The sequence below is a fragment of the Dermacentor albipictus genome, chromosome 5 (genome assembly GCF_038994185.2).
Source record: "Dermacentor albipictus isolate Rhodes 1998 colony chromosome 5, USDA_Dalb.pri_finalv2, whole genome shotgun sequence".
NCBI lineage: Eukaryota > Metazoa > Arthropoda > Arachnida > Ixodida > Ixodidae > Dermacentor > Dermacentor albipictus.
In genome coordinates, this window is record NC_091825.1 from 117,133,418 (window position 1) to 117,159,369 (window position 25,952).

The following is a 25,952-nucleotide window of genomic DNA, read 5'->3' on the forward strand; positions in this document are numbered from 1 at the left end:
TCAGTGGAGAGGAAGCCGCCAGCTGGCGCAAAATTCAGACTGGGGTATTCCCCCACCTTAAATTACAGAATGCCATGTTCCCCACTCGCTACAGGCCCGACTGCCCGTGGTGCGGAGGCATACCAACACTACAACACATTACTTGGGATTGTGATTCACACCCGTTTGATACAACACACCACACAATGGAGCAATGGGAGGCACAGCTAACCAGCTCAGACCTGGCGGGACAACAGTCCTTCATAACACAGGTCAAGCGGGCGGCCGAGGCCAGCGGGGCCTTGGACTAAAGGGTCTCCGACCACTGCACGTCAATCGTTTATAAATAAAAGTTTCTCTCTCTCTCCAAGTAGAGTGCATTAGAACACCATGCGTTGCCGTGTCGCGTTGTAATCTCAGAGGCCGTGTGGCGAGCAGCGGACGCTTTGTTTGATTTTCGGCAGATGGCACTACAATTGCCTAAATCGCCTAAACCTCAGCAGCGCGACTTTTTGAAATGGTTTTATTTGTCTCACTCTTTCTCTCAAAGACATATTTCCTTGCGACTCGCACAGATAACGTAACACAGCTACGAGTAATCTATTTTACATTTCCGAAATGCCGTAACCACGACGCCGTAACGACGTGACGACGTAGCGTAGCAGACGACAGCTTCTGTACCTTGTGCGCCATTGCCGCAGCCATAAAAGCGAGGCACGATCTGATTTAGCAGAGTTAGTGTATAGATTACAGCAACAGTGAAATTTAGTCGTTGATTGAACGTTAAACCGTTCTGACAAAATGAGTCAAATAGGCAAGGAGCGCCGCGACGAGCACCCGCAAGAAGCCAGCCAGGATGACACTTCCTACGATGCTGAAATGGCTTCGCTAGTTCAGGTACCGTGAGTCAATCAAACAAACAAAAAATCAATTCATGTTCATTTTGCTCATATTTTTTTTCATTTAGGACCCGAACTTCCGTCAACAAGAAGGATCTGCTCAGGTTGGCAGAGACAAGGAGCCCAGCAGTGACGTTGACAGGATCTGCGAAGAAGTCAGAAAAATTTTGAGCGAGATTAAACAGCAGACTGACATCGAGGAGCTGTACCTGTCCGGCATACAGGAAACCGTTGGCGCACAGGTCTGGGCTGCGTTTTTATTTATTCGCTTCATCGACGTACGTAATTCACTATAATTGCGACCGTATACTTGTGCCCATCGTCTGTTTATGTTACTTAAATTCTTGCCAGCTATTCAGGTTATTTAACATTTCACATTTATTATTGCGATTCACTCTACACCGAGCGCAACCATTTCTTTGCACGTGTGCGGATAGGCGGCTATCTCGCCATTTTGGTGGGCCGACCCCGATAAATATAGCTCGTATAATAACGGCGTCACACGGCCACTTTCGATCGCGATTGAAAGTACGCCGCGTTACAACCGCATAAGATTATGTGCTTCCAAATATATTACCATTAGAAACAAGTGGTCGACCTTGAGTATACCACTCCCCCAACCCCCTAACCCACTGTCCCTTTCGTTTAAAAAGGATAGATAAAGTTGTTACTACTACTATACTACTACTACTTAATAATAATAATAATAATAATAATAATAATAATAATAATAATAATAATAATAATAATAATAATAATAATAATTAAACACTGCACCATATAATCTCTACGTAATCGTTCGCAATACAGTAGTTACATTAATCATACAACGGTTATTCACAAGTCATGAATGCTTTTCATTACGTAGAAATCAACCACAGTTGAAACTGCCACACCCATTATATATCTTTTTTTTATTCCCCCCCTCTCTCTCTTGTATGTTTACAAGGTTGCAGAGGCGGTGGACGAGTTCGTAAAGTCTGCGAGAAGGTACTTCGACTACAAAAGAAAAACAGTCTTCGACATCGTGTCGGAGATCAACGGCGCCCTGCAGAGAATTGCTGAACACGACAAGATGCGAGACACCGTCAAAGACGCGATGGAGGCCACTTGGAACGCACTGGCGTGAACGAGGCTTTGGTACATTTGCGTTGTCGGATAAAGCAAACGGCACGATAATAAAGGCTTTCTCTTAATCCGTATTCTACTCTGGAGGGGCTGGCGTGGTCCTGCGCGCCCTTTCTGAGAAACCCGTATATGTGTTTAGCTTAATTCGCGCTTCATTCGAATGGTTGACTGTTTTTATGCGAAGCATATTACTAGGGCTCAACCCAGCTCCTCAGGCGCGGCGGTGTCGCCCTATGGTGTCGCCTTCAATACCACGTGACACCGTGACGTCACGACAGAGGAGAAACGAAGCAGAACCCTCCCCCGAGAGAACTCTTTAGGCGAGCTCCCTCACATGACGAGTGGGAGAAAAAAACGAAAACTTCCAACCCGCAAGACCAGATACGGTTGGCGGAATGGGCTGATAGCGTCGCGGCAAAGCAGACGCCACGCTAGCCCACACCGCTGGGAAAGAAAGCTCCACTAATACTTTACAATAAAAGTTTTCTCTCTCTCTCTCCAACTCGCGCCGTCGCCTTCAAGGCTGACCACGTGACACCGTGACGTCATGACAGAGGAGAAACGGGGCTCCAACTCGCGGCGTCGCGGCAGTATATAAGCTGCTGCGCTTGCCTCTGCTAGACACTCACGAGGTGAGATGCCTCCTGGAGACAGAGCTGCTCGTTGGAATGAGAAGCGAAGGTTGCGGCGTGCTACAGAGACTGTTTCTAGGTGGCTTTGCTACGGCGCAGCGACTACGCGCCCCGCATCGGACGCGGTGAGCGTCGAGCAACGCAGCGTTCGGCGCGACAACGAAATGTGCGCCTGAGCAAGCGCCGCACGCCTGAGCCGACGTCGACGACACCGGCTTTTCTGCGACACGAGCTCCTTAACGCTGTCGCGTTAAAATAAAGGCTAGTATTCTTCGCATCCTGGGCTTAACCTTAGCTAAGCCACAGCCATTTTTTTTCTTTTCATGAACTGTTTCAAATGTTCGACCGTATGCATACCGCACCAGCTACGAAGTACATCTCTTTAAATGAATGCATGGAGCACTGACGACGACGAAGTGTGCCACCAACGGCCGTGAGCTCCTCAGGGACCCGCTTTTTCGTGTTAAATTGTGAGTTTCCTCGCTTAACCTCAGCACTCAGTAGCCAAAATTCGGTCGACCGCTTCCCGCCTCACCAGGCGGGAGGACTTTTTGGCCTCCAAGCCGTACCAGCGGCTCCCACGGCAACCGAAGGAGTTGGCAAAGAAGGGACCCCGTTCTTCCCAGCGCTTGCCTAATTCAAGTAGAGAGATGAATGCTACTGCAGAACAACAAACGCCCCCTGTGCAACCTGCTGGCAGTGACCACGTCAACCGAAGTGCGACAACGGATGCTGACCTCGAGGCGAACTCGTCCCAACAGGGCACGTATATAGTGTTACGACTTTGCACCGCTGCACCACTATTACGACTTTGTGGTCCCGTTGCGCTCGTCACCCGTTTCGTGACAGAGCGTTGGTAGCGAAGACTCCGAGTCAGGCGTCGGTGAGAATAACGAAAGGGATTTTATACACTATATACAGGTCATTATACAGGACAGGATCGGATCGGCACTGGGGCCGAGAGCTCACAGCAAACGCGACTGTTCCCGCACGGCGACGTCCGGCGAAAACGCGTGACACATCTCGCTCCAGTCGAGAGCGGCACTGGCTCCCGGTGGGTCGGCGGATCCGGTTTTTCAGGCGGCCGCGTCACGGCTTTATAATCCCCGAGAAACCACTGTCACTCAAACGGCCCAATACAAAGCCAGCACTCGACGGTCGTCCGAGAGGTCCAACCAGCGACCGCGCTGGCCACCCGGTTCAAAGTTCGCGCGCGCGGTGACCTCCAGGCGAAAGGAGGTGCGGCGCCGGGCTGTCTGGCACTTGGTTGCACGTTTGGACATGTTGCTCGCCGATACTTCTCCGCAGGACACCGCTGCCTGACGGCTCAGCATCTTGACTTGTCGAGGGAGAATTAGGGCGCTGTGCCTTTCGGCGCAGCCCCGGGTTTGTCCAAAGGGCGCTCGCAGGATAAATTCTGCATCTTGTAGATTCGGAATCCGGGCTGGTGGTAATGGCACAACAATAGTGACGATCATGAGCCGTACAGCGATGCCACAATAGTTGAAACCACCGACATGGAAGCAGCGGAAGACGGATCTTTCACCATGGTGACGTACAAGAAAACACGCTAAGCGGGAATACTGCAGTGATTTTCAAGCTCACCAACCCGGAAGCGTCGTTTTGGAAAGTGAATTCAAACAAGTTGGCCATTGAGATTATTACCACGGCAAAAGAGAAGGTGCAATCAGTGGCGTAGCAACAGGGGGGGCCGAGGGGCCGTGGGCCCCGGGTCCAAGGGGCCAGTGAGGTGGGGGGGGGGAGGGAGTGTCATATACGTCTGAAAACACCCCTCTTTCCACCTGCTACAGCCGGGGAGGGGGGTGACAGAAGACCTATGGGCCCCGGATGTCAGACGACCTAGCTACGCCACTGGGTGCAATCATTTCGTGTAACGAGGGAAGGTAACTTTTTCGTCAATGTGTCTTCTCTCGCTGCCTCTACGAGACTGCTTGAGTTAACTCATGTTGCTGGCCTTGCAGCGGAACCGTACGTGCCACCATCGTACACGAAAAATCTAGGAAAAATAAGACATGTTCCAGTTCAATACACTGAAGACCAACTACTTGAGTGCCTACAAGAGAGCGGCGTCATTTCCGTTAAGAGGCAGACCAGATGGCTCCGGCGAGAAGATGGAACAGTGGAACCACATGCACTTCGGAGCGTCATCCTGCAATTCTTGCCTGATAAGCCATTGCCAACACGCGTCCTATTTGGGTTCACGAGTCATCCAGTCGAAGAATATTTGAAGTTTGAAGTTTATTATAATTTTGACAATACAAGATTATCATGGCGCCGGAGCAAAAGGCGAGACTGTGCACGCCTGACTAGGCCACTGGTGCCATGAGCACAGCAGACAACAGTGAAAAAAAAAAAATGTATACCTATATACACATAATAGACACATATACATACTTATATATACGAATGACACAATTATGCATACAATAAATCAATGCAACACAATAAGTATAAATAATGCAAATGAAGAAATAAAGTACGTACAGAAAGATACAGGAAGGCCAAAAGCCAAATGGGAACAAAAGGTCTTGCAACGCATGAAATTGCATATCAATCGAAAAACAGAAAATAAATTACAAAAAATAGGTGTCAGTTGTTGGAAAAATACAGTTTTGATTTCTTTCTGAATATTGAAATGGTTGAGGAATCTTGCATGATATCAAATAAAGCATGCTCATCATTAAGTAAATTAGGAATCTGCCACCGTAAATGCTGATTGCCGCAGTTTGTTCAAGTTTTTACCTTAATAAAGTTCCTAGCTCTTAAGGTGTAGTTAGTTGTGGTATCAGTATATATAGAAAAAACGTTCTCACGATTACTTATGAATTCTAAAAATGCTTTTTCGGATAACTTTTATTTATATAGATTAGTGACACTCAAAATACTGTCCTTGAAAAACGAGAAGAAAGGGGTTAACCGAGGGGCCCGATTTTTATTAGCCATATCATAAGAAGCAAACAAACACTGACACCAAGGACTAAGAAACGAACTCCGTGGTACCAAGGAGCAAAAGCCCCCAGATTTTCTCTATCGCGCCCGCTCTTACTCGCGCCTGCGCACAAACGCCTGCGCACAAAGCGTCGCGTGAGGCTCGGTGCTACTGGTGGCGCATGCGCAGTAGTGTCTAGGCAGCGAGAGAGGGAGAGAACTCTCCGCGGCGAGGCGCCCGCTGTGACGTCATGTGCCTCTTCGGAGCACCGCCACGGCGAAATCGCAAGCTCGTGGCCAGTAAAGGTTTCACTTTGAAATTCGGCAGATACACTCAAGACTGCTTACGTGTGGCAGTAATGCGAAAGTATTAGTGCCGCTTTGCTGAAATGCATCTTTTTCTTCTTCCGCGCGTTCCTCGTCCGCGCCAGCTCTCGCCTGCGCTCCAACCGCCTCGGTAAAGGCCAAATCAAAACACGCCAAGCGTCTCAACGCGCTCGCTTGTCCGCGAGGAGTTCGTAACTCGAGGGACCGCTCAGCGCCGTTCAGTTGGACATTAATGATTTTACAGCGAAAGTTGTATATAACTAACCTTCCGTAATTTCTTCCGCGTCCGTCAACGGAAAAAATCATAATGTGGGCCGATCCTGGTGATAGTGCAGAAAGGGTCGATCCAAGCTCAAAGGCACATACCCCGGTGGGCTCGGGAACCTGTAACACGCCGTTCGCGATCTTCGGTATGGGCCCACGTATGGGGAGTGCTTAACGCCTGCCGCACCTCCGCCGCAGATCGGCCCGGTGTTGCACTATCGGGCCGACCCGCGGCGGAGGTGAAGTACGTTGCTTTTCGCTTGAGAGCTTTGACTGCCGTCAGCTTTCGTTCCCATTCCATCTTCAGAGAATGAAATGGTTGTCAACTTTGTTTATTTTATACACTCACGACGCGGCGCCAGCCGCCGTAGTTGCTCAGTATAGCTTTGGTGTCGCGCTTCTAAGCACAACGTCGCGGGGTCAAATCCAGGCTACGGCGGCCGCATTTCGATGGGGGCTAAATGCAAGAACACCCGTGTACTTATAATAGGAGAGCTTGTAAGCTCTCATGTTCTTGTAAATAGTTCCTGTAGGTACGTCATTCCATTCATTGAAATAAATACCATGTTAAAAAAAAAGAAAAGAAAAACGAGTCGTAGTGGCGTCGATGAAGTATGCTCATCTCGTGCCCCGGTGGCCCGGGTTCGAATCCCGCCCAGACCGTTATTTATCAAATTTTCTTTTCAAAACCAATAATTTATTTGGTTTACAGGAACCTCCCTGAGAAATTTGACGTTAATCCGAGCATTTTGAGACGTTTTTTGACTCTTTGCGCCATCGGCCATTTTTGGTACCATGCTTCGGTCACACCGAGAACGACGGCAGTTTTTTGCGTAGTGGGGCATATAATTCTTTCGCATTAAAAAAGAGAAAAGTAGTGGCGCTCTCACCGATAACACACATGTAAAATCTGCCCGGCTCTTGGCCAATCCCCGTGAGTGTGTATGCTCTGTGGTGTATGTGCCAAAGTATTAAGGTCATCATCATCATCATAAGCGGACGGGACTGTCGCAATCGGTCAAGCTGAAGGTTCAGAAAAACGCAGCAACCCTCGTGCTTCGAGCAACATATATAACCGCCACCGTGGTAGAATTTGTGGCTTCACAAGGCGGTTAATAGTTAACGCTACCAGCGTTTCCAGCGGGATTCTCACTTACAGTCATTTACAGCACACGTGGGCGAACTGAGCCGCACCAAACCAATATCTATGCCAGCCTCGTCAACACCGGGGAGCACCACTTCCGCAAGGAAGACACAGAATAAATTTGTTATTCGGAGAACGTTCACGCTAGGGCACCCATAGCAATGTAGTCGGCGCACTTTTGATCGCCATCAAGCAAGCCCGATCCGTATCGAATTTCTCGGTCGTGATTGGCTCCTTTGCGCAAGCTACGCGCGGGTACCAATCGCAGTCGAGAATTACGATCCGTATCGGGCTTGATCGCGGTCAAAAATGTTCGTGTGACACCAGTATTATCAGCGCGGACTCTGTGACACGAAGAAAAGCTCGAGCACTTCGTCGTATTTTCTCTTGCCTGTCCTAGCTGTAATCAGAGAAGCCTGCCCTTTTACGAACGCCGCTCGCTGCGTTCTTCAACGCCGTTTTGTGAATTCATGGGTGCATGGGCTTTCTCATAGCGGGCTGTGCTTATGGAGCCGGCCATAGCTGCGGACAACCCTGTAGAGCGCTCACGTGACTGAGTGACCATGGCTAGCGACTGAGGTGACCGGCTGCTTGCGGCTACTCTTCTACGAGGACACGGCTTCAAAGTTGCGTCCTTTGTTCTGGTTTTATTCAATTGTGCAACGCTCCAAGTTGCGTTGAAAACAGCGTCTCACAGATTGCGCTTTTCGTGGTTGCCTCTCAAGATCTGCATGCGACTGCAGTTACCGCAAACCGGCGGCCAGTGCGAGGTATACTCACGAGCCGGTGAGTACAGAACTTTCGGTTCATGCTTCCGTTGTTGCGCCACATTTACTATTTTACATCACTGCACTCGTGTTGTGATTATATATCGTAGCCTTCGAAGGCAGGTATTGCGTCATCTTCTGTAGATCGCCATGATTTCCATAATTGCCCTGCTCTCGGACGTAGCAGTCATTGTCCACATTACTCATGCAAATCGTGCTGGGGGACACTGCTAGTTTGTGGAGTTTCATTTTTTTATGTTCTAGTAAGACAGTAGTTGATAGGCAAGTCAGCTTTGCAGTGTTCAACACTGTGGTCCATGCCTAGCACGTGCTCATGGCTGTCAGTAAAGACAATCGCAGATTTCGTTGTGCACCCATGCATCGCGGCCCAACTCCTCGCTCTTTAGTTTTTCTTTAGATTTTGTTTCCTGACGTGCTGTGCGATACGTTTCGTGACCGCTGACCATAAGGCTGATGTATACACGTGCATATTCGCAGGTACAGCTTTAGTGTCATATCCATACGCATCTTTCGTTTCGGGCGCACAGGCCGGAAGACTGTGTTCAGCATAACCTCTCGTGTGAGTGCAGAACGCTATGCATGATTTGATGAATGTATAACTTCTGCTCACTTGGCCATGTATTGAATGCGCATTCACACATGTAATCCCCATTTGGTATACATCCACATTTTATTGCTCTGTTCTGGTCTTGAGGGGACCGTCGCTGAGGAGGCTGTAGTACTAGTATAAAGTATCAGCACTTCATAGCTTCTGTGCTCAACATGACATGCAATTTTTGTGTGCGGCTATGTTTTGAGTGTATGTGTTAGGTCAGCTTAAATTTCACATGACCTTTTTATGATGCACTTTATTGAGATGTTGTAATTATACAACAAACAATACAGGACTTCCTGAATCTGCTCCTTAACCTATTCTGTGCAGTTTGATGGCGTCGGGCGATCACGCATCCTGCGACTTGAAGCTGCACTGTTCTGCCACTGAAAGTGGCAGCCCTGCTGTTGCAAAGCAAGCCAAGAGGATTTCAAGTTCAGAGGATGCCCCTGCCTGTGCGCGGCCAAGTGACAGCACTGTAATTGCACAGCAGAGTGACACCACTAGTACCGCACGACGAAGCGACGGCACCATCGCTGCAATGCAAACTGACAGCACCACTATGACACTGCACAGCACCAATGCTGCACTCAAAAGGGATGCCCCCACCAGAACACTGGAGCTGTTAAGTCACTCTGCAATGAGCAGCAATGGTAAAAAAGCTTCCAGTAACCCCCGGCATTCTCCGAAACAGCAAAGACTGTGCCCCTCTGTAATTGTGCGTAATTGTAGGGATGGCACACCACATTCCAGACGGAAAGCGACGCAGCATTCGAGGATTGTTCGGAGACGCCTCATGCCACAGCCTGTTTATGACACATCCTTCTCGGAGAGCAGCTCCGAGTCAACGTCCTCAGATGACTGTGCTGAGCTAAGGCGCCTGTGCCGTTCACAAGAAGATCTTACCATTAAGAACTGCCTGGAATCTGAATGGCAAGTGCCACTGTACAACCATATAGCTGCATGTTCCCCTCAGCTGCAGCACGCTCCAGGATCCGAACAGCAGTTCCCATCCAGCAAACCTGTTGCTCAGCATTGTCCCCATAGCTTGCCACTTCCTCTGGAACCGAAATTGCCGCTCTATGACCCTCGCGTACCACCGCCGTCATTGGTGGCGCACTCTCCAGGGCCAGAGCCAAAGCTGCCATTCTATGACCCCCATGTTCCACCTCCCTCGCTATTGCCGACTTCTCCTTTGTCATCCACGCCTTACAGCTTAGGAGCAGTGACATCATTCGCACAGACCTCGCCGCTATCACCTACAGCGGCCAGCTTCGGAGCAGTGCCTTCGTTCTCACAGAGCTCGCCATTGTCAGCTACACGGGACAGCTTTGGAGCAGTGCCCTCATTTGCACAGAATTCGCCGTTGTCATCTACACGGGACAGCTTCGAAGCAGTGCCTTCATGTACACAGAATTCACCCTTGTCATCTACACGGGACAATGCCGAAGCAGTGCCCTCATTTGCACAGACCTCATCGTTGCCACCTGCACGGGAAAGCTGCAGAGCAGTGAAAGAGTTGACTCCGGTGAAGCGGGTTACTGACGAAGATTGGCCACTTGTCAAAAGAAGCCGTTCCAGTCCAGAGCGTGATGACGTTGATCTGTCCATCTCTCCCACGCAAGTCTTCAGGGGCGGCCTGCAGTGGCGTGGTCCAAGCACGTATAGGATGCATTGTCTGCAGCAAGATAAGGTAAGGCATTGTTTGACAGCGCAGGCATTGCGTGTGAATATAGTTGTCGACTGTCCCATATTTTTTCGGATTCTCTTGGATATTATCAAGTCATGACACGGTGCTGTTGGGACAGCCATTTGTCAAGGATTCAGGCCTGGTGAGGTTCAGCCCCAGGTGTTCCTTGATTGCCCAGGTGAATCGCATATTATACACGGTGCAGTACAAACAGGACACACAAAGTGACAGAGATAGTGTGCATTGCTCTCCTGGACTGGTGCGTCCCTGCCTGTGTTGCCTTGTGTATTCCATTAGCACTACACTGTTCATGATAGCATACCAACTAGCCCATCAGTCTATCCTACTGAATTACATGTGTCCACAAAAAAAAAAGAATGTGTGACTTAGAATGGTGTCATCAACTATGCTTAATGATGTCTGACCTTGCCAACAACAGTCCGGTTGTGTGGGTATCTTCCACGAAGAAATGTAGGCAGAGCATGCTATGGTGGAGTGAAAGTCAAGTTAAATTGTGTCATATTTTAAGGACGCATTACGAATTGCAACAGAGACCAGAAAAGCCAGTACAGAAATCGGTCAAACTGCACTGTTGGGCTAGTTGGTTCATAGTTGAAACCGAAATTGCTTCAGGTGAAGTTAGAGGGCCCAAACAACTAAACACAAGAAACACAGATTTAATGCACGTTAATCCTTTTATTTGCCCCCTTTCCACTATACCGAATTACTTGACGAGGAAAATTGACAACCAATGTCAAGTGTGGTTGCTAGAAGTCGCACTCAGCTTTTTTAACTGCTGTAACACTTTTGGGCACATGGCCCGTCTTGTATATCTGTAGCATCTGTGATAATGATGAAATGAGCATGCCATTTGAAAAGGAATGGTTGCACATGCCACTTTACTCATTGCTTTAAAATTTGAGATGTATGTAAGTATCGAAGTGCTTTTGTAGGCTAAACTAGCTTATTCAAAAGAGGAAGTTCACTTTAATGTGTGTTTTCCTTTTCATTGTGCTACCAGTCTTCCATTTGTCTTTCACTGTAAACTCATTCATGTTTCCTCACCTGTCTTGGAAAGCCAAAGGCTCAAGCATGCTTACTGCTTCAGCATTTATCTCTAGATGAATACCTTGGCCAGTATTATGTGCACCCTCTTTGTGCTGTAAATGCAATACATAAACCAAAAAAGAAATAGTGAAGGCTCTGTGCATTCTGTACACATTGCGCATTGAGTACTGAAGATGTTTGCAGTGCATTTGAAACGGTGAGTTGTGCGAAAGCAGGTAAACATGCTTTAAACCATGTTTAGCTCAACTTGTCGACATTCTGTGCCACTTTGAACATTCCTATAGGTGGCCGATGGGAAAAGATAACTTAGACTAGTGACCGTAAATTAAGATAAGAATTTCTTGTTAGAGTAGTGCACATAAAAGTGCCTCTCTGTACACTCCCTTTAGCTGTAAAGCAGGTTTTCTTTGCAAAATGCACGTCAGATTGCAAATAAGAAGAGGTGATTGAGTCCTGGCCATGTGAATTATCCACTAGCAAGGATGCATGCCTTACTGTCGAGCAGCCACTTGTAGATGCTGTGTTAAGACCAGAATGTGCTAGAATGACATCTTGTGCAGCACTTGTTGGCAAAAAAAAGTAAAACTCTAGAGTGCACTCAAATTACACCAAGGGGGCACCAAGATTCCATTCAAATTAAGTGTGGGGAAGATAATACACAACCATAGGGTGCAGTAATAACGGGTGCACACAGTTTCGTTGAGCGCAGCAACATCAGTCCTGGTGTTATGCTAAGACGGAAATGCCAAAATGTTTTCGCTGTGGCACTCTCATAAGTCTACCTGAGAAACACTGAAAGTTCTCTAGAATAGTGTACTGGTAGAGCCTGATATGTTATCCATTTCTCCTATCTCTTTACAATCAACATTTTTGCTCCCAGGATGGTGACAAAGATCGGCTTGCCCTAAACATGTTCTGCTACCAGGAGGAAGACACAGCAGAAGTTGTGTTCAGACCCAAGCCTGTCATTCACACTCCACAGACCGCTGCGCCTACGCATGTTCCACGGTGGCGACGACGGCTCAGTCGTTGGGCACCTGCTTCTTTTAATGCCACGCAGTCCTCGGAGATGGCGCTTACGACTGCCCCCATTGTTCCTCTGCTCTCTAAGCCAATGCCGTACTCGCTTCTGTCAAAGGCAGGCCTTGTGGACTCGCATTGCCACCTAGACTTCATATTCAGTCGAGTGGGCCACTCTGGAACATATGCCAAATTTCGCCTCAACCACAGAGACACTTTTCCGGACTGCTATGAAGGTTGTGTGGCGAACTTTTGCAATCCAGCAACATTCAGGCAGGTATGTTTGCACTGAAATTTACAATTGCCATATTGCCTAAATGTACCAAGATTACCACAAAGTGAACTAGTTGGTAAACCGAGCTGGAGCCTTGGTTGGAATTTTCTGCTATGGTTAGATTCAACCTAATTACTTTCAAGCTGGTGTAGTTGAAGTGAAACTCATGAATGTGAGAAAGAAATGCCGCTATACCAGAAGGCTACCGAGGGAAATGGGAGACGAAACTAGCCAGTGTTTGAGCTTTCCGCTGTGGTTACATAGATAGCAGTTTTTCCTTATGTTAAATTTTGTTCACTTCCTGTATTTCTGCAGAGCTTGTATGTTTAACAGGAGAGTTTGATTTATCATACCAATGGCATGAATTTCTTTGAAAGAGTGAGCTTTTTTCCCCCCATGCACTATGCACCACTGTACTGCTGATTCCCGTCAATTTGCCATGCAGATATTTAATAGTTTGTAGCAATTGACCTCATGCTACTGAACAGTGTTAGTTGGATGTACGTACACATCACGTTTAGCGCTGTGTTTTTTACCTTAACTGTTGGCAATGGTTAGAGTTTGGCACCTTCTTTCCACTGATGTGGAAAGCTGATGTTGACGTGGCTCAAAACTCCACATGTGAGGCAAAGCAATTTCTGCAGTAGGAGGGAGTGAAAGCACTCAGTGAAATTGTTTTGGGTACTAATGCTTCTCATTGTTATTATGGAAGCATGCATAATATGTTTATTTTTCATGTAAAGAAAAGCATGAGCTAGATGACTGGTCACATATTGTGAAGCACAGGAGCTGCACCAGGCACAGAAGACAAAGTTTAAAGGGGTCCCGAAACACATTTTGAACATAGTAAGAAAATGTTGATCTCTTAATGTGGCTCCTATGAACATGCAAGCTAAATATTATTGTACTGCCTCCAGCAGAGAACTTGTAGCCTCATATCAGAAGCAGTGAAAAATCACTTGCTCTTGCTTCTGAAATGTCGTCATGCAGGGTCGTCAAGAGCAGCTGGAGCCACAACAGCTATTGACTGATTTCGTGATTGCGAGAATGTTAGTAATACAGTTATTGCTCATTTGAGTTAAAGAAATGAAAAGTGTATATGTCTACGACCTTAAGAAGGCGCGGAAACCATTTCATCTGTGTACTGCCAGTCTAAATGTGACAGTTGCTGCGTCTGCTTCGCGTGACTTGTGAGATGAAAAGCATAGCATAGATGGTGCGGCCACCGCAGGGTGCTACAACAAGCAGCCTCTCTTGCGTTCAATCTTTGGTCGGAGCCACTGGGGCATTGTGCCCTTGTGCCCCCTTGTCGTCTCTACTGCGTAGCTTCCAGCGTGCTAGTGCAAATGAAAGCTGACAGAAAGCTGCTGACGAGTCCAGTTACTACGTCTAACTTCGCTTGAACCTGAAGAATTTGCAATGTTCCTGTGGCAAGGGATCCGTGAGGCGACGTAACTTAATAGTCATGTCATATTATAATTAGTTAGAAATATATATTAGTTAGAAAAGCCCCTTTAAGTGACTCGGGACATGTGCTAGTAAATGTGACCGGAACTGTCATGTTCTGTCGTATGTTACTTCTGATTTGTCATCTGCGTAGTGCCGGATCATTACTCCCTCTCTGAGTTCAGAATCCTGAGCACGGGAATACATTACTAGAGGTATTTGCATACTTTCGAATGCTAGATGCATGTGACTACACTAAACGGAAATGTGTCCCCTTCAGTCATGAATTATAATGGACCATGAATAACTGTGCTAAAATTGCACAATTTTATTGCAATGTGCCGCAGACTCCATTGAAACAAACTGAAGTTGGTGGGATGATGCTTCATCCATTTTGTAGTGAGTCATCATAACTAAAAGCATTAATTAAATATGAGCCTATTGCATAGTCAATCATGTTGCATATTTTCATAAAAAAAATTGGAACTATTGGCTCCAAGCACATGCACAGCTTAATTATATTTGCTGCAAGTATTACAAAAAAGAAAAGGAAAAAAAACAATTCTTTCGCAGTTAATGATGGAATGCTGAACATCCCATCATACATGGTAGTACTTTCAGCAAAGTGATTGTGTGTAGCAGTACTCAGCAAATTGAAGTGAAATGCACCACACAGAGTGGAGAGGAATGGGGGGAGGGGGGGGTTAATTACCTGAAGCTCAATATCAGATTTTTTTCCTTGCCATGACTGGACAGGGTATGTAAAAGCAAGTCATTTAAACTACTGTGTACTCCATGACTGAAGAGGATATGGAGGAGCTGACGAGGTTTTTTATCCAGCCTGCATGCAGGGGTACAGCTGTAAGCAAAAGTATATAGACTGATGACTTATGGAAAAATGAATTTAATTGTAATTCAGATACAACAATTAAAATTGACTAGTGCACCGGAAGGGTCACAATGCCAGGTTTGCCTGCAGTCCTCTATTCCAAGTGACATTCATAAGCGGAGAGGAAAATCCATTTATCGTGAACCACCTGGTACGTTTGCTTTTGCTCAGGGTAGCACCATTTGCATTTTGGTTCTCTGTCGGCGCTATTGAATTTAAACTTGTTATAACGCAGCGCCGCATGTGGAATAGCCTGCTGTCAGAGGATGGCGTCTGGGGTGCCTTTGGATGCCATCCTCACATGGCCAGTGAGTATAACAAGGACATTGAGGAGGACCTTGTCCATGCCCTTGACCATCCCAGTGTGGTAGCTCTTGGCGAGATCGGTCTCGATTATTCACACAAGTAAGTGCCTATGCAGTGTGTGGTGTTGTCAGGCATCAGGTGAACGTGGGAAGTCGGGGAAATCACTCATAGTGGCTGATAATATTATATCAAAAGAGAACATGAAAGAAAAATATTGTTGAGGGCTGTGAAGCATGCACAGGTGCCATCTTGTGCTAGAATATGCTGTGAGCACTGCAGATTGATCTTGCTTGCTTGAGTGTCTGTGTGGTGTGCGGCATTGTGAGGCATGGGTTAAAGATGGAACAGTTGGGCCATCTGGTGTTACAGTATGCAGTCAGTGCTACAGATTGGTCTGGACTACTTGTGCAAGCTAATGTCTGCACAACGTGTTCTGTGGCATTGCAAGGCATGGGGTAACGATGACCAGTTTGGGGGAGTTGCCCATCTTGTGCGTTGTGATTGCAACATCAAAGGAAAGCGTGGAAATAAAATTATTGGGGTTGGGAAGCATTCATAGGTGCCACACGGTGTTACAGTATGCTGTAAGTACATTGCCACCATGGGAAGTTCTCTCATCTTTTGTCTTTTGTTAGTTTATTTTTGTGTAAAGGGAAGAAAACTGCACTAGCTGCAGGGAAAAGTGGAATGTTGAGCACTCCTTTCATTTTGCACCACTGGAGGGTAAAAGGTCTTAGCTTTGGTGCTCTTATTTTTCATTGCTGCTTTTGGTTTACCTCTTTTTTTAAAGAAACACTAAAAGAGCAACACTTAGCTTACGGTGTTAAAATATTATTTATACACTATCTTAATTCTTAATTCACTTCATGACAAAGGGCTGACTGCTATTGGAGTCCGTGAAGGTTAAACTTTCCTCAAGAAGAAAGTGGTGCCGATACCTCACTGCCGTCTGATCCCGTGGGGTTCAAATTATTTTCTTGTATTGGGCCGTTTCAGTGTAGGAAAAGCTAATTAAACTTGCTGCATTTGGTTTCTTAAGGATGCATTGTAGGCTTTCTTTACAGATAGACAATTAACTGTACCTGAGTAGTTATAGAAGTACATGTCGTCATGGCGAGCAGTTGTGGGTATTTTAGGGCGGTGTCACCACCTGTCTTTTATTTTCGAGTCTTTTCTGCCCTGCCAGGCATGGTAAGAGACGATGCCTGGCCTTCTTGCACAGTTTTGATTTGCAGAGTCTTAGTTTACTAGTTGAGCCTGTATATAACAAACATATCTAATGAGTTATCAGGTGTAAAAAATGAGCTCATAACGAATATTGGATATAACGAAGGCGTATTCGTGTACGAGGTGACATCCTTATAATGAGGTTCGAATATACGTTTAACATTGTGCTATAGCATCTCCTTAAAAGAACACCAAATGAAAGTGCTAAGTCAGGCTAGATTGAAAGATTGGCTTTTCTAGATTGATTGATTTCTAGATGGAAATAGGCTTTTCTAATGACAAATTCGTCATTCGTGATGAAAACGGAGCTTTTGTAAACAAGAAAATGACGAAAGTAGAAAATTGGAGTGGTTTCACCCTTAAGGTATGTGGCACTTCTCATGTGACATCAGCTACCCAATTCACAGAGAGTGGCTGTTGTGTCCTGCCACTGCAAGCTCCGCATTGCTTTCTCTGTTTGCAACCCTGAGGCAGCAACCACCCTCATCCACTCCGGGGGCCGCTGAGACTCAAGTAACTGTATTCGGTGTCCTGAACCCAAACAAAGCTGCAGAGCAACTCACGCAAGCAGAACACCTGCAGCCATCAATCAAGCAGTAAACTTCGTATATAGAGCTAAATAGTTTCTAAAAGACATAACAGTGGGTGTAGAGAAAGGTTATGTGTAGATCATGTCAACTTCTCAGTTTTAGTGCAAGCAGCTCAAATTGAGGAGCAGCAGCAGCACCGTCGGCGGCAATTTTCCATTAAACAGAGTGATATATTCATACACAGAAAACAATGATAGACTTCTAGACAAACACTCTCCTCAATCTAGTTCGCCTTAATATTTTCCTTTAGTGTCCCTTTAAATAATGGCAGTATATCAAAACCAATGTCGGCTAGTGAGTTAGGTTTATACTGTTGGAGTTGCGGCATAGGCACGTCTGCTACAGCTCGCAGCACAGTCCCGTGTGCAGGCTTTCGCCTTCAAAACTCGCGCAGTATGCAAGTGGTGCCTTGACATAATGAGCGCATCTTCTCCGAGTCAAGACTGTCCTTTGTATCTCGTTGTTTTCGTGGGTCAAGGAGCAGATGACTACTGCCATCTGCATTCAAGGAAGTAGCTGACACTTTGATTGGCAGCCACTCGTGAAACGCTGGGGGAGAAATTCAAGGCATATGGCCTTGAATTTGTGCTTTCCAAGCGTGCTGGTGCTGTCGCACGGGTTTTCTTCAAAGCCCTATAGCGGTGATGCATTCCCGGCCCATGCTGCTTCTGCAGTGTTTCAGCAATCTCCCGAATGGCAACAAATGATTGATGGCCAAAAGATAACCACATGTTCAGTGTGCCACAATGCAAAAATAGTGCAGTATCGGTGGTAATAAGCGTGCACCATTTTCCAAATGCTAAGAAATGAAGTTGTTTATAAAGTTGCTGATAGGAAGGTTGGAAGAAGTTCTATAGCGTTGCACTTTCACGATATCACCCTATAGGATGAGGAAACACTGTGGCGACACAGACAGCAGAAACTGTGTGTGCTGGCACAGCTGATCATCTCCCTGATATCTTCTTTCTTGGCACTATTAAAATAGATACTTCGTCACGGTAACGCACACTTACACTAGAGTTGTTCTTTACTGGCAGATGGCCATCCGGTCATGATGTTGCGCATGAAATGTTGTGCAATGAAATGAAATGAAATGAAATATTACCATCAGAGGCTAAAGCCAGCTAGTCGTAAACAGCACTTACATGAACGAAAAACTTAGTGAATTTGGCTCCTGTTTACCTATTACGGTTAGACGGTTAAACATTCTGACCAATCATTTTATTTTACAACTAAGCCAAGACAGTAGGACATGCCTCTCATCTTGATGGCACAGGACGATTGTTTTATGGAGCAGCTTGACTGTGGGCGTTAGCGGTGCTCAGCCACGAGCAGCCCCATGCTCAACATTGGATTAACTGCCAGTTGCCTTCTCTCGAACATTACAGATATCCGAAAACACGACAAAAAATTATGCTGATATTTACAGCAATGGTTCCGTCACAAACTTCAATCTTTATCATATGTGGCTAGCTGTTTACTGCGCCTGTTATTAGCAAGCAAAGAGGCTCAGCATAAACTGTATGGTGCTCATGGGGTCCTTAATTCCGCGAGGTAGGACGTGGCTGGCGTTCAATACAATCTCCCATTCCTGAGGCACCTTTGTGCTTATTTAGCATGGCCAAGGATTGCGCTGAGCGACACTGACTACTCATAAGCTGCCTGCTTCTCGAGACCTGTGTTTCTTTGGTCCTTCTCCATCTCCATCCTCGCTGTGTTGAACTTCCACCGCACCACCTGTAGGTGCTGGAAAGTGCGTACGCATTGCGAAGTGAATGTCGTTCTTTGGAACTTGTATTCAGGCGTCCCGTGCTAGTGCATCGTAGCTTTGATGGGCCTGAAGGTTTAGATGCGGTAATAAAGTGCTCGGAAAGGAAAGCATTAATTCATTCTCTCGCTTGCTTATTCATTTGATGTCTTGAAACACTAGGCAATCTAAAAAATGACAGTGTGTCTGGGGCTGCTCGGGGCCCTACCAGCCCAGTGCACATCGGTGTCTGCAACAATTCGCGCAATGCTTTGCATCACGTAGATGTCAACTGTAGTTGAGTCTTGCCAAACTTTTTCGGGTGAAAGCCTTTCTAGGCTCATGTTGAAGTTTGTGTCAGCAGACCTGACTGCCGGAGTGTTCGCCGAAGCATCATCTGGCCATATGAAGACGGATTAAAGAATGAAAAATGATTGATAGTGACAGTTAGTGAATGATAACGTTATAATAGAGATTGGTGGAGGTTAATAATGACTAGTAATGACTAATAATGACTACTAATGACTTTGAAATGACCAATATGTCTAACAATGCCTTGTAATGACTACAATTGATCAGAAATGATCATAAACATCTAGTAACGAGTAGTGATGACTAAAATGACTACTAATGACCTGTAATAACTATGAAATGACCATTGTGTCTAATGGCAGCTTGTAATGACCACAATTGATTACAAATGACTAAAAATGCTTAGTAGTGAGCAGTAATAACTAATAATGACTTGTAATGACTATGAAATGACCAATATGTCTAACGACTGCAATTGATTAATAATGATTAAAAATGCTTAGTAATAACCAGTAATGACTAATAATGACTGAAATGACTTGTAATGACCACTCATGACTACAATATGACCAACATGTCTAGGTGGCTTGTAATGACCACAATTGATTACAAATGACTAAAAATGCTTAGTAGTGAACACTAACGACTAAAAGAAAGAAGAGAAAGAGAAGAGGCAAAGAGAAAGAGGCGAATGATAAGAGGAGAGAGGGGAGGCTTTCGCCGTTCACTTCTTAAGAGAGACCTTAAGAGACCCTGTCATTTTTGTAGGAACCAGTGCGACCACGGTGTCCAAAAGGAGGTCTTCCGGAGGCAGCTGCAGTTGGCCCTCAACCGTAGGCTGCCACTCGTGATTCACTCGCGGGACTCCACTGCAGACACCATCCAGATCCTCCAGGAGGTGGGCTGTCTGCAGTTCACCTGCACGCCATCCTAAACATGAAATGCTTCAATTCATTCTGCATGGTAGCACAAGGAAATCTGCAATCCAGTGAAAACCATTGTGAGCTGATTTATAATCCGTGGAAACGTTAATAGATTCCTCTACAAGTTATGCTTACTATGCAGCGACAATAAGAACAAAGTCCGGGGCCACTGCTGTGCTGCCAAACTGTTGCCACTTTGGCGAGATATAGCTGTCTGATTTTCGCGCTGTGGATTTCATAATTATGGACTCCACCTGCCGTGGTGGCGTAGTGGCTTTGGCGTTGCGCTGCCAAGCCCGAGGGCGAGGGATTGAATCGTGGCCACAGCGGCTGCATTTTGGTGAGGGCGAAGTGTAAAAACAACCGCTTACCATGCATAGGGTGGTCAAAATTAATCTGGAGTCCCCCACTACGGCATGCCTCATAATATATCCTGGTCTTGGCATGTAAAACCACAGAATTTAACAATTGCAGACTCCAACTAGCCCAGTTGCAAACCATGTCGTGGTTCTTTCCTGTCCATATGGTTAAGTGCCTTTTCTTTCCCTTCGAGTAAAGCATTCTTTGTCTCTGTCTTCCCCGTTCCTTTTGCGGGTGCTGACTGGGGACCAAAATGCATACTGAGTGCAGATGAGAGATAGAGACTCAAAAGGAGCGTGATGTGGAGCAGGAACGTTTTCAATGCGCAGTATTGAATGAGCGATGGAAATGGACTGTGGTAATTGTTTGCAGCCTCAAACAAGTGCTTTGAGAATCATTTCACACAAGTTAAGTGTGGCTTGGTGTGCAGTGCATGCAATAAACTCTGGTTTCTGTCAGACATGTCTGCATTGTATGAGCGCCACAAGTCTACGTTGAGTTAGGCATTTCCAGTGAAAACTTGTCCAACTTTGCTGCATGCTCTGTTCTTACGAATAGTCAGTAAACAAGAAAACGCATTCTTTTGCAAACACTGAAGAAAGCTTCACTTAATGGCCAACCATAGCGACATTTCACTTTGAATTGGTTTTAATTGATAAGTGTATACAGTAGAACCTTGTTGATACGTTTCTGATATGCATGTTTTCCTGGCGCCAGCATTCGCAATTGAGAATATAAAAAATGACCCGATAAAGTTACGCTCATTCAATTGTATCAATGAATTGTATCAATTGTATGATACGTTTTCCGGCCACTAAATCCCACGTGAACAAGAAAATGTGCGAGCCGCGCATGCTCAAGAACAGTATATAGCTGCCCACCATGGCAGCGTCACCGCAATACTCACCCGACTGTCTCACGTGAAAACACCGGCGTACACTCAGTTTCTCATTTCGGTACTAGCAAATCTTCTCCAGGGTCGTTGCAGGCCATTTGCATTCATGGCCATCACCGCCAAATGCGATAAGCATCTTTGCCTGTCTGTTTCACAGTGCGTGATGTCATCGGAAGCATAGCGCGCACTATAACCGAAACGTGCTTCCGCTCCCTGCAGCAGACTGCGATCGTATACGTTTTCTGCTGCTACATCCCATGTGAACAAGAAAAGTCACGAGGTGTGCGCCATTGAGAACGGTATATAGCCGCCTGTCTCACGTGAGAACGACGGTGTGTACAGTTCCTTATTCCGGTACTAGCAAATCTATGCCCGGGCCATTGTTCGCCATATTCACAGCTATCACTGCCAAGCCTATTGCGATACGCATATTCACCTATCTCTTTTACAGTGCGTGGTGCGTGGTGCGTGGTGACATTGGTAGCGTGCTGCATGCTTTTGGTAGGCGATAATCCAAACACGCCGCCATTCCCTGCTGCGGGCGGTGCAATGTGGGCATTAAATTTCGCATCGGTGGCATCCAGCATCGCCCACCAGCTCTATTTCGTTTTGGTTTCCCGTCGCCCTCTTAAAACATCACGCAATAGGAAAACAACGGAATGCGTCTCAGGCCACCAGAGCACCACTAGCTCGAAGCACGTCAATGTCGTGTGCTACAACGATCCGCACAACCCTTTGCATTACGTAAAGGTCAACAGTTCGTTCTGTCAAATTTCTTTTTGGTACTTTGGATCGTATGTTTACCAGATGAGTACATTTCCTTGTATATTTTTCCAAAACGTATTAACTAGTTTCTACTGTATTGGTGAAAGAGTCTCGCAAAGCTGCAGGGCTTGTTATTCCCAAATTTTCTTGTTATCAACTTTTAAGCAGCAGATGTTGCATGCACCTGTGTCGTGACACTACTTTGCTCGTGATTAAAAACAAAAAACAATGATGACATATCTGTCACTGAGAGAAACAAAACTACGCGTAGACAGATAAACACTGGATGCAAGGAAAAAAGATTAATGCAAACTAGAAGTGAGGCGTGCAGACAGGACACAAGAGTAGAGAAGTGGACAACACGAACGCCGACTATCAACTGAAGGGAGCACTGAGGCGAAAAATGAAAGAAGACACAAAACTCATCTGCGCATGCTCAGGAATGGTAACACCACGTGTCAATCGGGTACACGTGCTGGTCTACGTGAGAGATAACTGTTAAGGCACTTAATCTCTTCCTTATGTAAAGTAATCGAAGGCTGACTCACGCACGCACTTCCACCATTATAGATATGCCATGCCTCTACCATAAGACGTGTATCTTCATTCTTATGCCTGTACAGTATCACGCATTCATCTAACTCTGGCTTGCAGTTACAATCTCGGCAATGTAGCGAAAGATTAGAAGGCGATCCACCGGTTAACGACCTTTTATGCTCCATTAGCCTCTGATTGATACACCGTCCCGTTTGCCCTACGTAGAACTGGCCACAGCTAAGGGGAATTTGATAAACCACACCCATACGACATTCAGTAAAACTGTTGTTCTTATTGTGCTTCACTGGACAAATATCTGTTCGTTTTTTGCCTTTAACCCGCTCCTTTTTATTCTGTACGGCAGCGCATATCTTACCTAGCTTATTGGGAGCAGTGAAAGCAACATTAACATCATATCTACTAGCAACTTTTTTAAGCCTGTGCGACACTGAATGAATATACGGAATAGCCACTACTCTTTTTTTGCGATTACTGCTCTCTGTAATTACGTCCGTCCCTCTCGAAACCGACTTCTTTAGGCGCTCAGCTACAGTGGCCACCGCTCCACTAGGATAACCTGCTTCTAATAGGCGCCGGACCTGCGCATTAAAACTGGCGCTCATTTTGTGCAAGCAAGATCTTGTGAGGGAAGACTTAAGGCACGAGATGGCGATTCCGTTTTTTACTAATTTAGAATGCTTGGATTGAAAGTTTAGCAACGGCTTCGAAGATCTTGGGGAGTACTGCCAACAAACATGATTTTGTTCGAAGATCAAGGAAATGTCAAGAAACTGAATTACGCGTCGCTGAGGTAATTCCTTGGTAAACGTTAATCCTCCCCCATAAAGTTTAAATTGCTCACTTACCGAGGTAGCAGCAGAGTCTAATTCTTCCCTATTGCAGAAAATCAGGTAATCATCAACGTAACGAAATATCTTGATAACGCTATCACCTAAGGCTTTCTCTAAGCAGTTGTCAACCTTACTCAGGTAAATGTTGCTAAGAATAGGGGCAACCTTTGAGCCAATGCAAATGCCTGATTTCTGCAGAAAAACTCCATCTCTCCACCCAATCAGCCTCGACTTCAAGTACATTGAAAGAATTTCTAGAAAAGCTCCCGTGGAAACACCGCATCTGTCAATAAAAGCCGACTCTTGCACTTGTTCTTTAATGCACTCATTTACGGAATTAAGCAACCCGTCATGCGGCAAGGAATAATACAGGTCTTGGATATCCATACTAAAAGCTGTACAATCACCCGGATTCTCCTCTCTTAAATAGTGAACTAGCGCCTGAGAATTACGTAGACAAAAGGGATCTGAAAAAATTAGTGAAGCTAGGCAGTTCTGTAGGTAACTAGCGACACAGACCTGCCACGTCCCTTTCTCTGACACTATAGCACGAAAAGGAATTTCTTGTTTATGGGTCTTGGCCAAGAAAAACAGTTCTAAGGTGAGGGATTTAGCTTTCTTGACATTACAAACAAGCCTATCAAGATTATGTCTTGACAAGAGGTCAACCGCACGTTGCTTAACTACCGAAGGCTTGAGTTTGACTGGTTGCAAATTCTTTTCTATGGCTGAAATCGCTTTTTCTGAAAACACGTCATCTGGCATAATTACGAAATAACCTTCCTTGTCAGATATTACAGGTCTAAGTTTATGCTCCACAAGGTAATCAACTAACGGTCGGACAGGGTCGGGCGTCTTAAAATGGGAATTAGATTGTTTAAGGCTAGCAATGCAATCCGAAATACAGCGTGAGCGTTCTTCTTCCGGAACGAACCTGGTTATGCAGCGCGGTAAGCTTAAAACTTCAACGGGATTTATGTTAGGCTTAAAACAGTGCTTAGGGCCTAAAGCAAGGGTTCTTCTATGGTTATCACTCACTATGGCGTCTCCAAGAACCAGTACATTATTTGACGGTGAATTATTAGAAAGGTGTTTCCTCTTACTTTGTTGAAGCTCCGGAAGTTTCATCCTCCATAGGAAGTCCGCATGTTGCATGGCTAACTTATTCCAATCGTTGTAATGGCGGTTCCAAAGGTGACCGTCTCCCAGGGCCGCGCAACGGACCCTTAGACACTCCTGGTAGAACCTAACTTGGCGCCATGATTCAGCGGTAAGAATAGCTCCAATCCTCCTGGCATGCCCAGTTGATGGTTGAAGAAAGCCGCACATCATTTGAACTTCCAATGGGACGACACGATTACGACTAAACCACGACATGCTTCTAGCGCGGAACATACATATCGCAATTAAGGAAGCTAACGAAGCAGGATTGTGCAGATAAGTAGGGGAACAAGGAAAAGGGCTCAGAGTACTAGAAATGAAGCTTAGAACGACAGAAAGCTGAGCTAGTTGGTAAGGATTCATAATGCAAACTAGAAGTGAGGCGTGCAGACAGGACACAAGAGTAGAGAAGTGGACAACACTTCTGGGGTTAAATGGAGCGGGTTAAAGGCAAAAAACGAACAGATATTTGTCCAGTGAAGCACAATAAGAACAACAGTTTTACTGAATGTCGTATGGGTGTGGTTTATCAAATTCCCCTTAGCTGTGGCCAGTTCTACGTAGGGCAAACGGGACGGTGTATCAATCAGAGGCTAATGGAGCATAAAAGGTCGTTAACCGGTGGATCGCCTTCTAATCTTTCGCTACATTGCCGAGATTGTAACTGCAAGCCAGAGTTAGATGAATGCGTGATACTGTACAGGCATAAGAATGAAGATACGCGTCTTATGGTAGAGGCATGGCATATCTATAATGGTGGAAGTGCGTGCGTGAGTCAGCCTTCGATTACTTTACATAAGGAAGAGATTAAGTGCCTTAACAGTTATCTCTCACGTAGACCAGCACGTGTACCCGATTGACACGTGGTGTTACCATTCCTGAGCATGCGCAGATGAGTTTTGTGTCTTCTTTCATTTTTCGCCTCAGTGCTCCCTTCAGTTGATAGTCGGCGTTCATGTTGTCCACTTCTCTACTCTTGTGTCCTGTCTGCATGCCTCACTTCTAGTTTGCATTATGAATCCTTACCAACTAGCTCAGCTTTCTGTCGTTCTAAAAAAGATTAACCCTCCAAGATGAGGAAGCAAGGGCACAACATGGAGACAAGTCATGTAAAAAGTCTAGAAAGCTACTAAGAAACAGCCAGCACGTTAACGAAAGTAGCCAGTTCAATAAGTCATGTAGAACAGAC

The 25,952-nt window shown here is 45.9% G+C and overlaps 2 protein-coding genes across 3 annotated transcripts in view; both read left to right on the plus strand.

The window, feature by feature from the left end:
- Nucleotides 1-469: 469 nt before the first annotated feature.
- On the plus strand, nt 470-2,074 carry LOC135916140 (uncharacterized). Its single transcript, XM_065449406.1, has 3 exons — nt 470-876; nt 947-1,120; nt 1,828-2,074. Exons 1-3 carry the CDS (start codon nt 781-783, stop codon nt 2,005-2,007), a joined length of 450 nt encoding a protein of 149 aa, XP_065305478.1. The 5' UTR covers nt 470-780; the 3' UTR covers nt 2,008-2,074.
- A 5,491-nt stretch (nt 2,075-7,565) lies between these two features.
- LOC135916127 (uncharacterized) overlaps nt 7,566-25,952 on the plus strand; it is a 30,031-nt gene continuing 11,644 nt past the window's right edge. Inside the window, exons 1-6 of one of the 2 annotated variants that reach the window (XM_065449383.1) lie at nt 7,566-8,108; nt 8,588-8,669; nt 9,033-10,395; nt 12,341-12,757; nt 15,325-15,494; nt 20,040-20,169. In XM_065449383.1, the coding sequence (XP_065305455.1) occupies nt 9,037-10,395; nt 12,341-12,757; nt 15,325-15,494; nt 20,040-20,169 (2,076 nt within the window). In that variant the 5' untranslated portion in view covers nt 7,566-8,108; nt 8,588-8,669; nt 9,033-9,036. The remainder of the gene's footprint in view (nt 8,109-8,587; nt 8,670-9,032; nt 10,396-12,340; nt 12,758-15,324; nt 15,495-20,039; nt 20,170-25,952) is intronic. The other variant, XM_065449382.1, reaches the window with a different exon arrangement.